Consider the following 15282-nt stretch of genomic DNA (forward strand, 5'->3'; position numbering starts at 1 on the left):
GGCACTCATCCACACAGTACATGAACCCACAACTATCAACATATCTGTCGAAAACCACTACCTAATTATATATAATGAAACTTAGTAGTTCAGGTGGGTAGCTGCGTCAGCATGCGTAGGCTGCAAAGGAACAAGTAATAGGTTTATTCCATGCTGAAAAAAAGAAGAAAGAGAACACAACGTTTCGGACGTGGAGCTTTCTTCAGGTGTGAGAGAGGGCGGTAGGCAAAGGTAAAGTAGCGGGAGAACAAAGGTTGGGAGGGAGGAGGAGTGAGAGGCGGGAGCAGGGGACAGAAATAGAGGCCAATCAAGAGGTGTGAAATGAAACTTCCAATGAATAGAGAAAATGTAAAAGAACAGTAGTCTGTCGTTAAGATACAGTGCTATTCTTCCCAACAAGAAAAATATAAAAATTTAAGACAAAAAAATCCAGGTAGAACTCTGTATGCATGCTCTAACACTTTTAATCCTTCATTCCTGAACGTCCAACTCAACTAACCTTCTGCCCTGGGGAGCACCTTATATCGTTTGTAAACCGCTCCCCCCTGGAATCAGCCATTATCCTAATTCTCTTTGATTTTACACACAAAATGTTTTACAATTCATTCAGTCAGGTCATAATAATTTCCGAAACAAAAGAAAGAAAAAACACATGTATCCAAAAACTTTCTACAGCTTCCTTTTTTACCCTTTCCCCAAGTAAAATTACAAATGGAATCTTCCCATTCATGCCTGCCTGTGTGTTTTCCTTTACACGCTATAAACATGCCTTTATAAGTACGGATCAGGTTTGGACCTTTGGAGCCACCATAGAACCAGGAAGTCTCAAACAGCAAACAAGCTGTAAGTACCACACAAATTGAGAGCGCTCTCCATTCACACGATCGCAGCATAAAAACGGACAATACAGTCAACATGTATGCTTATATGGGTATGAATCTGGATGCCACTATGCCTTAAATTAACGAATTAAGTCACCAGTCAAGCCCTGAGTGTGCACCCCCTGGAGCTAGCTAGCAACTGGTTGGTGAGATGTGTGTATTTGTGTGATGTTCCTGTACTACTCGTGCCTAGTGTGAGTCCTCTGTCGCACACTTACAAGTTGGGGGTTATGAATAATTCAGTTATTGACTAAACCGCTTGGTTAAATTCTGATTTTCACCAATATCGTAACCGCCCATTTGTAACAATAGTAAAGCATATGGGATTGTTTGTTTGGCATTAATTAGTAGTTGTAAAGGAACAAGTAATAGGTTTAAAGAAAACAACGTTTCGGCCTTCTTCAGGTTTGAAGCCCCCATGGCCAAAATGTTGTGTTTTCTTTCTTCTTTTTTCAGCATGGAATAAACCTATTACATCTTCCTTTGCAGCCTACGCATGGTGACTCAGCTACCCACCTGAATTAATTAGTGTTGGTGTTTACTCGTGACTACGTCTCAAAAATACACTTCAAAAACAAGAAGTAGGATACTTGGACAAATTTCACAAAATGGAGTCTGAATTACTTTCTTTCTCATTTTTATTATATAAACTATTTATGCTTCTTAAATTACGTAATAGAATATATATTCTAATAAGGCTAAGCCTAACACAGAAGTATTAAAATTTAAAAGCAAATCCAAAGAGGCATCTTAAAATGAAAAGGATAATACATCGAAGCAATACACATTCCATGCTTATCACATCATTATGCAGATATATTAAGAAATTCTAAGATTAATTTTGAGACTGTTTTCAAATTGACTAAGAATTTATCACAGTTCTGCATATTTTCTGCTTAATAAGGAAAAATGCAGTTCAATAACTACCTTGTAAAAGATATCATTCTGAAGTTTACAGAAAAAAAAATCACAAAATGCATTGACCATACATATTGGTTTCACCTAAATAAACTGCTGCTTTTTATGCGTCTCTCCCTGTTACATTTCGAATCCACTGGATATATTTCTGGGTCAGCAAAGTATATACTCCAGGCTTCTTGCCACATTGACCTTTATAACCAAATGAAGCAACAGCTACAAATTTGTTATTACAGATGAGAGGACCTCCGGAATCACCCTGTCGGAGGAGAAACAGTTTTTAGTTAATACAGTGCACTGACATAAGCATTGTAAAAATAATAAGCTGGAAATGTATATGCTTGTACAACTGCTCATCCTCTAAAATATTGCCAATAACTGCATAGTTGCATCAAAATGATGGAAGTGGCAGAAAAAATGAACATCAAGATCATCATCAGAATTGAAATATGTTCGGATGAGTACTGTATTTTAAAACGGTTATAACGTTTGTGCCAATCAAATAGCAGAGTCACTGGAGCCATCCCTTAGGAGAACAGAGAAATATGATTGGGTACCAAGCAGACCATGAACATTTAGTCAATCAAAAATTGAATAACGTTACAGTATCAAAAATATCTGAAATACTGAACAGCTGTATGTATTGGTCCCTGTATGTTAATGTCTGTTGATTAGAAGAATGACTGAACCGAAGGGAACTCGTACCTTACAAGAATCTTTTTTTCCTCTCTGACCACCAGCACAGAGCATGTCTTGGGTAATTACAGGATTCAAGTTAAAGTAGTTTTTCCCATTGCATTTCTTTCTATCGATGGCTACAACATCGACTTCCATCAGGACATCTGAGCCTTGGTTGTCTCTGTTGCTAGTGGTTCCCCAACCAGCTATTGTGCACTTGCTCCCTGATTTGACATCATGGAATTGTTCAGGCACATTCAGTGTGGAGATGGACTTGTTAGGTTTAACTGTTTCGTTCAGCTGTAAAAAAAAAGAAAAAGAAATCTGATTAATCAAAGCAGATACAATTAAATGAAGTAACTCTCTTTTGTTTTAGATATATACAGTAATATTATTTGTGTTTTGTGAGGAATACTGTGGTGTGAGGTTGGGTGTTAACTATTTCATATTATATTCTAGATTTTAAACCTGTCAGATGAGTGAAACTGAAATGCAGGCATCTAGTTATCTTTTGTAGAGGGCATTAATAACCAGATTCCTTCAAATGGATAGTTTATCAGAAAGTGGGTAAGTGTTTATATTTGTAATGTCTGCTATACAAAAAATCAATATATTCTTTCTAGTATTAAATGCATTATACCTCTGGATATTAAACATGCAGTAACACTCATTACGGAAACGCAAAAGGATATGAAATATGTTACCTGCAAAAGCATGAGGTCATTTACTAAAGTTTTATTATCAAAACGGGGATGAGTCACTGCTTGAGTGACAGTAAATTCCTTTTTCTCTTTCTCAGGTTTTGAGCGCGAGTGAGCTCCAAGGACTACCTTCATTTTTTTGCTAAGAAACACAGTAACATGCATGTAAATAAACACTACAATAAAGGCCACATCGGTACTTGCCATAGACAAAAAAGACAGTGAAACATAGATCAAAATGCATAACAAAGACATACTGAACTAAAGCCCACATAATGCACTAAGCACTCTCATGTTTGTGAATTTCACTGAATATGAAATTTATTGAATATGTGTGGGCTAATCTAGACAGATCTCTACCTCAGAAGAAAAAAAAAACATTTGAGTGAATATATATCCTGGTATTGCAATATGGGAGCTATTTCAGAAATGCAGTGTAAACAGTAATCAGGATCACAATAAAGCAACATGTACATGTATATGTAGTCTGTTTTGTTATGGTGTTTGAAACTGACACTAGTTATGTGTTTACAACCTGTCTTTACCAACTTGCTCTCATTCAAAACACAACATTGATGATTTGTTTTTAAATACAATAATCTTCAAAGGCTTCTGGAGGAAAATGTGAAATAATCACTATGAAATGTAAGGTTTTACATTGCTTTCAAAATATTTGTGTTACTATCAGCATTATTTTTGAAATGTGGATATACAGTATCTTACCCAGAGCAGCAGTGTGCTGCAGTTAGAACCCATTTAGTTTTGATCAGAACCCCTCCACATAGAGTCTTTCCTTGTATAAGTGCCATGTAAGGTCTTGAATGTTCTGCCACTTCTTTCCCTCCAATGATTTCCACACAGAAATCTGCAAGAAAGGATTTAAAAACAGCTTCATTATTTAATATCACTGCAGTTTAAAACAATATAACATTTTGGATTTTGTTAGGAAAACCAATCTGCACTTTGTAACTTAAGCGTGTTTATAAACATCAACAATAAAACTTTCTTTCCCTCAAAAATCAATATGCTTTCAAAATTGTTTCATTTCTTTGAAATATTTGCATACTTTTGTTACCTTCCAATAAGATCATATTTGAAAGATATTGAAAAGTCTGCTTTATATGCTTGGGGTTTCACAGTAGATATTTCATTCTTTGGATGATTTGTTGGTGGTTTTACATTATTAATTTTTCCATTTGACTTGAGGTATAGTTTCCCTGATGCAGTCCAATTTTTACTGTATGTCCTTTCCTGTCTCTAGTACTTTTCAGTATGGTATTCAAAAAGCACTCAATAAAGCCGTTATCAAAAAAAGTGTATAAAGCTGATTCCCTTAGTGCAGCATTTTAAAGAGTCCATTTAGCAACTGTCTTACTATTAAGAGTGATTGACTTTCACCTTCAAAGATTTCAGAATATTCTAGAATAATACTACATTTCTTACCTTCTGGGATTGTCAGAAGAATTACTATAGCTATGCAGGCTAATACCTTTGCCATTGCAGCAGAGTGACCGTCTTTAATCTGCCTGTGTGCTAACATGAATCTGCCTAATATATATGAGTTAGGGGGTGTGGTTTCATTGAGGTCTATGTTTTTAACACATGCTCAATTGCGATAGCTTCTTTCTTCTTTTCTTCTTAAGGCTGCCCCCCCGGAACTTAGTGGTAGTTGAGAAACCCATCCTAATAAAAGGTGTGAAAAAATCTTTGCAGCCATTTCATAGAAATACTGCTTGAGGTCACTTGAATTTCATTTTTTCAACATCACAGCAATCTGTACAAACAAATAGCTGAGAGATAATTACATACAGTACAAAAACAACTGAAAGGTGCTCAGGTACTGTAGGCAACTTGTTGCTTTTTTTTTACTTTATTTTTATTTTCTAATTTTATTTGAGACTACCTAGAGAATACACATATGAGTAAAAGAAAGCTCTAGGTAGTGCATAACTGAAAAATAAAAAGTCACATGCTTAAGACAGACCTAGTTAATGAGACTGGGATTGTGATATGTCAGGGGGTTAAGATTCTTCACCTCTCTGCTTCCTCCTGCCTCTCATCTCCCATCTTTCCTCTACTGATCGTGATCTCTCAAATAAGGCTGCAAACAGGAGGAAACCACTGGGCTGATCAAACCTGTTTGATGCTCATGTCTAACGGATACTGGAGTTTCTTAAAAGAAACCAGGATATCATCTTTAATGACATGATTTAATAAATGATGTGTTCTCTGTGTGTCAATGACTATAATTCCCTGTTCAAAGATCTGTGACGGCAAGACCTACTTTTCCTAAAACCATATTGACTATCCTCTACGATCATATTTACATATATGTGATCCAATAGATTAGTTCTAATTATAGTTACATGTGCATTAAAACAAGTAAGGCTCATTTGTCTGTAATTGCTAGGTTCAGTTCTGTCATCCTTTTTATCGATAGGCACTACATGAGCAATTTTCCAGTCTATGGGTACTGTCTTAAGCAACTGGTAGAAAAGTTTTGCTAATAGTCTAAGCATCTCATGCATCTCACCTTATGCACAATTGGTAGAATACCAGTAAGCCATAGAAAGGTGATTATCTTCAGTGCTTCAGGTACTGAATTGAATAGAAGTCAGGAATAAAAATCTTTAACACCTGGCCGTGAAATAAGAGCAGAGGTGCAGGAGAAGTTTGTTGCTGTCATCTCTCGGGAACATTATTTAAAAACTTCTTTTAATATAGAATTTCCACAGACCGGGCGACGTTGTTTTCTTAACTGGTATGCATAAGTGAAATATCAATTCAATACATCAATCATTTAAAATTTGTTTATACGCGCTTATCAAAAAACGTAGTGTTCTGTACCCTACATGCCACACATAAAAGTTGGGGGGGGGAAAGCACAGTACATTGATCCAATAAAAGTATGACATTTTACATGTGAAAAAATGTAAAAGAAAAATTCAGTCCACGGTAAATGGTAAATAGGCATTTACTGTAGAGGGTCTTGAACTCCCTAAAAGCGTTGCTTTATAAATACAACGGCATGTTATGGGCCTTTGGTCTTGTCCTGCAAGATACTCCAATTTACCAGTGTTGATTCACCTGATGCTCATTGGATGGCCTTGCTTATTATTGAGTGCGTACTGCCCTCTCAAATGAAGTGCAGATTAACCTTGCAGTAAACATGATAGGATTGTATGACAATTGTGTGAGTAGTTCAGGTGGGTAGCTGTGTCAGCATGCGTAGGCTACAAAGGAACAAGGTTTATTCCATGCTGAAAAAAAAAAAGAAGAAAGAGAACACCAGAAGAAGGCTCCACGGCCGAAACGTGTTCTCTTTGTTCTTTTTTTCCAGGGTGGAATAAACCTATTAATTGTGTGAGTAGGTTACTCTCTTGACCCATCACTGCTAGTTAGTGGAAACAATTGTACTAGACTGAGCTGTAGAAAGCTGTAAGAGTAGTGTAGTGCCCTACATGATTCATTCTTCCTTTAGGAAAATCCCCCAGTGGTCCTCAATGCTGTTGGTTGATGTGTTGTAATATTCCAAAAGTGTGGACTAAATAAATATTTCCTTCAGAATTTGCTTTGCATTTTCAGTTTTTTGCATCAATGTATTTACTGCAATTCAATAATTTCTTCCTTTTCCCCTTTTCAGATGTGCTTATCATTAAGCAATTAATTAACCTTGGATTAATGTAATGTCTGGTCAGAGAAATTACTGTAGCATTATTTATTATTAGAAGAATCCATTGGAGAATAATATGAAGTGGGATGGCATGTTGACGCAGTGGTTAGCATTTGCCTCACAGCGCTTGGGCCCCGGGTTCAAGTCCAGACCCGTGGTTCTATCTGCATGGAGTCTGTATGTTCTCCATTTATTTGTGTGGGTTTCCTCCCACAGTCCCAGCACACACTGGTAGGTGAGTTGGCTTCTGTAAAAATTGCCCCTGAATGTGTGTGTGTCTGTGATGGCCTGGCATCCCGACTAGGATGTATCCTGCCCAACACTCATAGTTTGCTGGGTTAGGGGCCAGCTCCCCCACAACCCTAAATTGGATAAAGCAGTTAGAAAATGGGTGGAAGAATCAAGTATCTTGCTGATGTTGGATTTGTCACATTTTTATTCACAATAAAAATAAAGAAATAATATTATACATTCTGCATGTCTTTCTAACACTTTGTGCTGTTGTGCATCAAAAACAAAAACAGACCAGCATGCTCTGGGAGTACAGAAGGACCAAGGTTTTCTATATTCAATATATAAAAATAATATAATTTAGCAACTTTGAATAGTAAAAATGTTAGAATTATCTTCCTCCTTCCTCCCAAAATGTTTTCATCAAACGGAAAAAAATCAATGCAACATTTTATGAGTGGAACAATTAAAATCAAAAAGCTACACAGAACATGATATATTAAACATTAAGTTGACTTTATTTGCATATAAATACTGTAAATATTTAAAACTACATCATCCTGTAAAGGTAAGGCCTCAAAAACTCTTCTTGCCACTATCTCTTTCTATTTTCAGATCCAACACCTCTGTACCGATTCTCCCATCTTTGCTTGCTTCTCATTTTCCACGTAAGGTGCTTTGTAAGAAATGCTTTTCACTTGGCTGGCAGGGAGAAGGTGGCAGTGATGCATGTGCGCTTTGCACAGGCCTTCAAAAAGCTCTGGTGCTCAAGGGCATGGGAGCATTGCATGTTGCAAGTTTCTTTGTCACACTTTTTGCACGGTGAGCTATGAGGAATCTTTCTGTCAAGTACAGAAAGCAATTCATGCAACAACAGTACAAAAGAGCCTGTCAAAATAGTGTAAAAACAGAAGGAAACTCAGAAGTAAGCTATTCATTTTAAAGCTCATTTTAAAGACTTGTTTTATTCCCAGTGATATACTGTAAAGGGTACATTTTATGGAAATAAAATCATGCACAAAGTAATAATACTATATGCAGGTCAGCGCTTGTGGTTCAGTTGCAGGTGTTACCTCTTATGTGAAAATGAGATTTTAGTCTGATCTACGAATTGTTTTTTTAATCCATTCAATGTGTTTCTGAGTGAGAAGTGTGTACACTCCAGGTTTTTTCTGAAGGCCACAGCCTTTTCCAAATGATGTTATAGCTCTGAAGACTCTACCGCAGATTAGAGGTCCCCCAGAATCTCCCTGGAATAAATACAAAAATGGATCCATTTGGATAAATATTGATATACTATATTGACATAGATAAATACATACATGGAACAAAACGTGGACATCTAAAATCTGTATGGAAAATATGTATGGAGGTACTTGCTGTTATTAAAATAATTATAGTTATATAATATAGTTATATATATATATTATAAGTTATATAGTGAAGATCACAAAACAATAGTAAAATCATATATCAGAGGTGTCAAGGGTTGGAAAGTTTTGTTTTTAAAGAAAGGATTTTACTGAGACTGAATTAAGTCATTTTGGTTTTGTTTTAATTTTGGTTTTGTTTTTATCCAAAGCAACTTACATTGGTACCCATTTATACAGCAGAGAACATTGCAGGACCATAGTAAGAGAAGTGCTTTGTTTAAGTGTCCACACAGTACATGAACCCACAACTATCAAAGCTGTCAAAACCACTACCTAATTATATATGGTGAAACTTGCCTTATAGTGTAATTTATGTAGTGTAACAGCACAACACTACACTTAAGCCATAATGTACTCACCTGACATGAATCTTTTGGATCTTTATCAACTGATCCTGCACATAACATATCTTTTGTTATGATAGGATCAAAATTATAATAGTCCTCAGTATTACACTTTTTCCTGTTAATGACAGTGACATTGGCTGACATTAGGACATCCGATCCTTTCTTCGCTTTGTTTTTCACCAGACCCCACCCAGCAACAATGCAGTTGGTACCATCTGGCACATCGCCACCAGAATTTGGCAAGGGGAGATAAGACACAGCAGCATTACTCTTCACCTCTTTATCAAGCTGTGAAAGCAGAGAGAAAATATTTTAAAAACTGCAGAAACGTCGAGAAAGGAGAACTCAAAAATGCAATAGCCAGTGGTTTCACTGAACTACCTATGGTTATATTAATAATTGTTTAATGTATTTATTGTAAATTATTTAATGTAATAATTAATGTAATTTGTTTAATTTATGAGTGAATGTAATGTGTTTAATGGTGATCTAAAGAGCTCCCATGTATACAGTAACTGGTTACTGCAACAATGTAAGTGATGTACCTTGTTCAAGAGTACTACTTCATTATCCCACCCAGGACACACATCCTTCCAATAGGGCTTCTAGAAACCAAACCCTTACTTGACACTGGTCTGCAAATCTAGAAGTATTTCTAATCAGGGTATTTCTGTATCTCTGTTTGTACATAATGAAGAGCATGTGAAAGATACTGGAGATATCGGTATTAAAGATCTGTGTGCATGTGCAGTGCAGGCCCAATTGGACAATTGCTCCGGTTCATGCAGCTCAGGCTCTTCTCTGCAATGAACAGAAGGAGGTGCTGAAACTGAATGCAATTTTTCAGTGCATGATCCTTACCTTTAGTAGCATGATGTCATGAACTTTATCTGTATTGTGAAAACATGGATGAGGCACTGTATTTTTCACTTTCCTGATTTTTATTTCTTTGTCATTCTTTGAACGAGCATGAACTCCTAGCAGGACTTTCATACTGCTGTTGAAGAAAACGGAGACAAGGGTTCATCAAACCTTTCTTAAGAAAGAAATGTATCATATCATTGTATAAATATGAATAACATTTGCAAAACATAGACATACTGTACAGCACATTGTCTACTTTTGTTTGTAACAAACATATACTGTACAAGCTTTTGTAGACCATTGAGCATGTGTTAGGAACAAATATAGAATTTAAGAGACTCTGCAATGAACCTACTGTCTTTAAACAGTATAAAGAATCTTATTTTGGCTAATCCTAATCTGATTTTGACTACTGAAATATGCAATACAGTATAAGTACTGTAGTTTGCTGACAGTGATTCTGTGCTTAATTCACCAAATAGTACCTTATTTTTTTTCTAAATTAAACTTGTTTAAGTTTAAACATTCATATGCAATATTTTTAAAACAGGTTCCAACAAAAGTCTAAAGAGTTTAGCCCAATTTGTTGAATACTCTGCAATGCATTAGTGCTTATAATCATAATGCCCTTTATCTAATTCAAATGGGTATTTCTATAACTCTCTTTGCTTTATCATTAGATAGCAAAAAAAAATAAATTTGTGAAAAATAAAGACATTTTTGCCAACAATGTCTCAACAATCCTATGTAGCATTTTTTTTCTTGCCTCTGTATGGATGTGTGGTAGAAAAGATGAGGACTTGAGTAAGCTATTAATTCGGCCATGGTTAGTGAAGTGCAGTACAGAAATCTTACATGTTTTGACAGTGGGCAGCAGTTATCACCCATTTAGGTGCAATCAATGCTCCTCCACAAAATATTTCGTTGTTTTTCCCGTGCACAAGCACCATGTAAGGCATGGAGTGTTTTGGCACTTCCTTGCCTCCTATGATTTCAGTGCTGTGGCCTATTAAGAAAAGAAATGACAAATACGAATAATATACAGTTGAAGAGACACATACAATATGCTTCTGGAATCTTAAATTATTTCATTCAAGTGTTTTTAAAACAGTACTGTATAGTAAAATGTAGGGTTGTTCCAAATACACCGACGAATTTAATTCTGTTAAATAAGTACAATGTTTAGTTAATTGTATTTTTAGAAATCCTAAAGAATTCCAAAGCACATCAAGGAGGGGGATCTGCTTTATCCACTTCTGAAGCACAGCCCCTTCTTGGGTGATGTGTAGCTGCTGTTATGACCCCAAAGCCTGACTTCACAGCTGAGTAAGTGGAGAAGTGAAACATTGCTTCACAAATTCAATTACAGAGGAGATTTAGGTGCACCAGATTGATCAAACTCAGAAGGGAATTTACCTGGGACACCAGGATTAGAGCTCCTGTTCTTTAATTTATTATAAGTTTATTAGACATCCATCCATCTTTAACCACTTTCTCAAATACAGGGTCTCAGGGGAGGCTAGCGTGTACCCTGGCAAGCAACGAGTGCAAGGCAGGATACACCCCGGATGGGACACCAGTCCATTGCATGGCACACACAGACACGCATGCACTCATTATTAACCCTCACCAGGGCTAATTATTCTAGTAGCCAATAAGTCTACCTGAATGTCTTTAGACTGTGGTAGGAAATCGGATCACCTGTAAGAAAACCGCGTGAACATGAGCAGAACAAACTTCATGCAGATAGCAACCCAAGAATCAATTGCACGGCCAGAGAGCTGTGAATACCACTACCTTTACATATAACATATTAAAGAATAATTTTGTTTCTGATACAGAATCCTAACAAGATAGTATGTCTAAAACCAATATCACATCTTAAAAGCAGATATAGTGCAAGTACATTAAATTGTCTTTAGGCAGATATTAAACCAGTCAGTGTTTTTCAAACTGGAAACCACCTGTTGTGTGGTTAAAGCTGTGGGCTTCAGATTTAAAAAATGGTTTGCTTAAATTTTAGATTCACTACATTTCACCCCTACACAAATTGCTTAGTCACCAGTCTGCTATACATTTGCTTCTCTAATGTTGAGGCACCTGTCATGTGGCAATATTGTTCTAGTAACAAAAATATAACTGATAAACCATTATGAAAACATATTTTTAAAAACTTTTTAGACAAAATGTATGCTTAAGTTTAAATGTCGATTTCTTATTTAAGATTAGATTAATTTTTACATATAGCTGCATCCAATTCACTCAAAGTTGGTGTTGTTTTGCCAAATGCATTTTAGGCCAATAATTTAACATTTTCCAGCTAAACAGTCTTCCAGTAACAGCCAGTTTACATGTAGTTTTCAAATCAACCTTAAATATACTAATTCAGGTACAACTTAACGTGGATATCAGCATTACTGTAATAGTTGCAAAGAAGACTTTGAAAGCTTTATTAAAAAATTAGGTCAGGTAAAAACACTTTTTTTCCTAAAAATTGAATTTTATGTTACATTTGATTACCTTAACTGTTTTTTTAACAGAATTGGTCAGAAACCAGAAAAGAAAATTAGGCCAAGGTGCTGTTATGATAGACACGTGAAAAAATATTTCCAGAAACCAGGGATTATATCTGCCAAATAGGGTATAAATAGACTAAAATTTGAGAAGCATTTTGCTTGGCTGGCAGCAGCCCTTTTGGATTCAATTTTTTATCCAACTATACAGAGCGCATATGTAAGTAGTAAGGAGTCTGGGAAGGAAAGAAGTAAAATGTAAAAACTCTTACATTCCCTATAAGCCTCCATTTGCTGGATTGGTAGTACAACACTATTGTCTCTTAAGTAAAAGGGCACGCTGGGCCAAATGGCCTTTTTTTCTTCATAACCTTTCTCATGTTCTGAAATTCTGAAGTGGCACAATATTGTCATTGAGCAATTTCATCACATGAGCATACCATGAATATTTTCATTCAGAGCTATCACGTAAGTACAGTACGTGGCATAGTATAAACAACTGAAACATAAATAAAAAAACAGGAGCACAATACAATAAGATAAAAACTGAAATTACACAAAAATATTCCTGCAAAGTCAGGACACAGACTAAGCCATATACACACATACTGTAGATGTATTATACATCTTTTTTTATGGAATCCTCCTACTGCCAACCTGCTCTCTTTCATACTAGAATGGAACACTTCTACCAAAGTGTTCTTAGAAATATTCAAACTTTTTGAAGACATACCTGCCATAAAAATGGTAAACATTGGCTTCTGTTGTTTCCTTGAACCCCTTTTTTATGCTTGTAATTGTGATTAATAACTTATTATTACTTTTCTTGTTTTTAACCTTTGCACAATACATCCAATTTGAAGTCATTGTGTGGTCATTTTCGGTAATTATATCAATGATTCCCAGAATAAGAAACTTATCCTAAGATTTGCATTTATAAATTGCTTTGAAATACCTGGTCATTTCAGCAGCACTGAAGAAAACAAGCACTCAGGTATCTTATCAAGAGATTCTTACCTTCTGGAATCTGAAGGAGAATAACTGCAGAGACGCACAGCAAAAATGTCAAGATGCCAGTCATTTTTCGAAAGTAATTTGCCTTGGTAAAGATCAACATTTATTGGGTACTGAAAGGATGTGGTTAATTACCGATTGTTCTTTAGTGGGAAGTGACCAGTCACCAAGGCTGACGTAGTATATCTACAGTATGTGAAAAAAGTTTTAGAAATGTTCGAAACCTTGTGGGTTTTGCGTGTGGTTTCCTAATAATAAAACGAAATACGTAAGGCTGTGAATTTACTGAAAATGAATGTGATGCTTGTTGAAATGCAGTTAATCTCATTATTATTATAGCAGTACTGGTTCAGAGGTTGATAATTAACATCATGCTATTAAATTATTTAATAGTTTTTACAGATCTTTGTGGTGCTTTGCAATTATTCATACATTTTTTAAAATGCCTTATGCAAAATTATTTTTAATTTATGTTTTAATACACTATAATTATGATTTGAAACTGTTTTTGTTCCCACAGTCATAACACAATTGCGAATTCCCGTTCTGGTTATGTTGACAGAGGGCTGGGTTGGGAAACAGGGAAATTCGGTCTGGGCTATGAGTTGAGGGAAATTGCTTTGTAGGCTGGCTGCTATGTGTAACTACCTCTCACAAATTGCAAGACTGAGATTGTCAAAGACTGGTGTAAGTGAGTAGTGTTGATTTTTTATTTTGAGCTGTTCAATAAAATTTGGACATCAGTGCACTAACATCCAAGAAAACATGCTATTTGTGCTATTCCCAGAACCCACCTACCTTAAATAATCACATATTGTGCCAATGAATTTGAAGTCTATATTGCACATAATATTTGTGTATAGCTTTTAGAAATACCCAACTTCTATATTCTGTACTTTTTTATTATTGTCCAGAGTAAGATGTTTGTTTTGTTGCAACTCGGGCAAGTTTGTTCTGTTTATAAAACCTGTCTGCCCCCTTCAGGATATTTTTAAAACTGAATTTAGGGTGAGAAAGTTTAATATTTCCAGATCTCTTTTTCAATAGCCTAACAACGATCTTAAAAAAGCCATGTTTATTTCTGGATGCATAGAAAATATTTTGCTGTATTTTGATCATACACATGTACACACCATATACTTTGAATATATTGGATACATTACAATGACTCCTTCACAAACTAACATAATTATTACAGAACTTGGGAATGTTTGTTATGGGATAAATGACACACTGGGGTATTATGTTGTAACAGTCTTTAATGCTACTAATAAACCCACAAAGTTGCATAAAAATGAAGTAAAAGTATAACCGGTTATTATAGCTCTTACGGAAGAATTTGGATTATGTTTCATGCCTATTTATTTTATATATCCTGCTCAACAGCAAAATGTGAAAGAGTCTCTCCTACTGGAACAAAATAATCATCTTATGTAAATAACAGATGTAAGCAAAAGTGCTTGAGGTAGTGAATGCTATTTTAGTACCTGAAAGTTAAAAATAGCCCGGCAAGACTTGGCCCCAACACTGACATTTTTTACGTATGTCACATGTTTAATTTACATTTTCTTCAAGGTCATCACCAGGTTTCTTTCAGTTGCAGGTTCTATTTATATGTCAACTGAAAAATCCCCACAATCTTATGAAGGTTTTAACTGATCAAGCACATTAGAAAACAGATGGATGCAACAATAAAAACATATCGTTTAAGACTGAGAAACGCATGCGAATCTGAAAGAAAATAAATCTGAGTGCGGATTAAGTAAATCTACAAAGTCAGTGACCCAAATTGAGAAAATTCTACAAAGGTATCCAGAATTTAAAATTCTAAGGTGATGGAAATTGCTAACACCTTTCCAATATATTGTAAAAGAGTAGGTTGTATGATGTTAATTTTACTGTAACTTTCTGGATTACATATCTCTTTGATCTTTTATATTCCCTGATATTGGTTACACTATGTTATTTAGTATTTACCATGCTAACTACTAACTTACATTAAATAGAAAAAAAAAATCAACACTGTATT

General features: G+C 35.4%; 2 protein-coding genes and 1 long non-coding RNA gene across 4 annotated transcripts; 1 reads left to right on the forward strand and 2 right to left on the reverse strand.

The window, feature by feature from the left end:
- The first annotated feature begins 804 nt into the window (after positions 1-804).
- LOC148673589 (uncharacterized) lies at positions 805-4201 on the forward strand. Its single transcript, XR_015936063.1, has 3 exons — positions 805-843; positions 2937-3044; positions 3277-4201. It is a non-coding gene; the product is annotated as an uncharacterized LOC148673589 (long non-coding RNA).
- On the reverse strand, positions 1502-4699 carry LOC148673590 (granzyme A-like). Its single transcript, XM_088630225.1, has 5 exons — positions 4622-4699; positions 3902-4043; positions 3182-3320; positions 2505-2777; positions 1502-2058 (listed from the first exon to the last, which is right to left on the reverse strand). The coding sequence occupies exons 1-5, from the start codon at positions 4674-4676 to the stop codon at positions 1903-1905; spliced, it is 765 nt and encodes a 254-aa protein (XP_088486351.1). The 5' UTR covers positions 4677-4699; the 3' UTR covers positions 1502-1902.
- Positions 4700-7269: 2570 nt separating this feature from the next.
- Positions 7270-13411, reverse strand: LOC148673591 (granzyme A-like). Of its 2 annotated transcripts, none has more exons than XM_088630224.1 (5): positions 13257-13411; positions 10582-10732; positions 9724-9859; positions 8880-9150; positions 7270-8328 (listed from the first exon to the last, which is right to left on the reverse strand). In XM_088630224.1, the coding sequence occupies exons 1-5, from the start codon at positions 13354-13356 to the stop codon at positions 8177-8179; spliced, it is 810 nt and encodes a 269-aa protein (XP_088486350.1). In that variant the 5' UTR covers positions 13357-13411; the 3' UTR covers positions 7270-8176. The 2 variants fall into 2 exon arrangements, with proteins under 2 accessions (XP_088486350.1, XP_088486349.1); XM_088630223.1 differs by having other exon boundaries at positions 7270-8332; positions 8875-9150.
- Positions 13412-15282: the final 1871 nt, after the last annotated feature.

The sequence above is a fragment of the Lepisosteus platostomus genome, chromosome 4 (genome assembly GCF_059453375.1).
Source record: "Lepisosteus platostomus isolate fLepPlt1 chromosome 4, fLepPlt1.hap1, whole genome shotgun sequence".
Classification (NCBI taxonomy): Eukaryota; Metazoa; Chordata; class Actinopteri; order Semionotiformes; family Lepisosteidae; genus Lepisosteus; species Lepisosteus platostomus.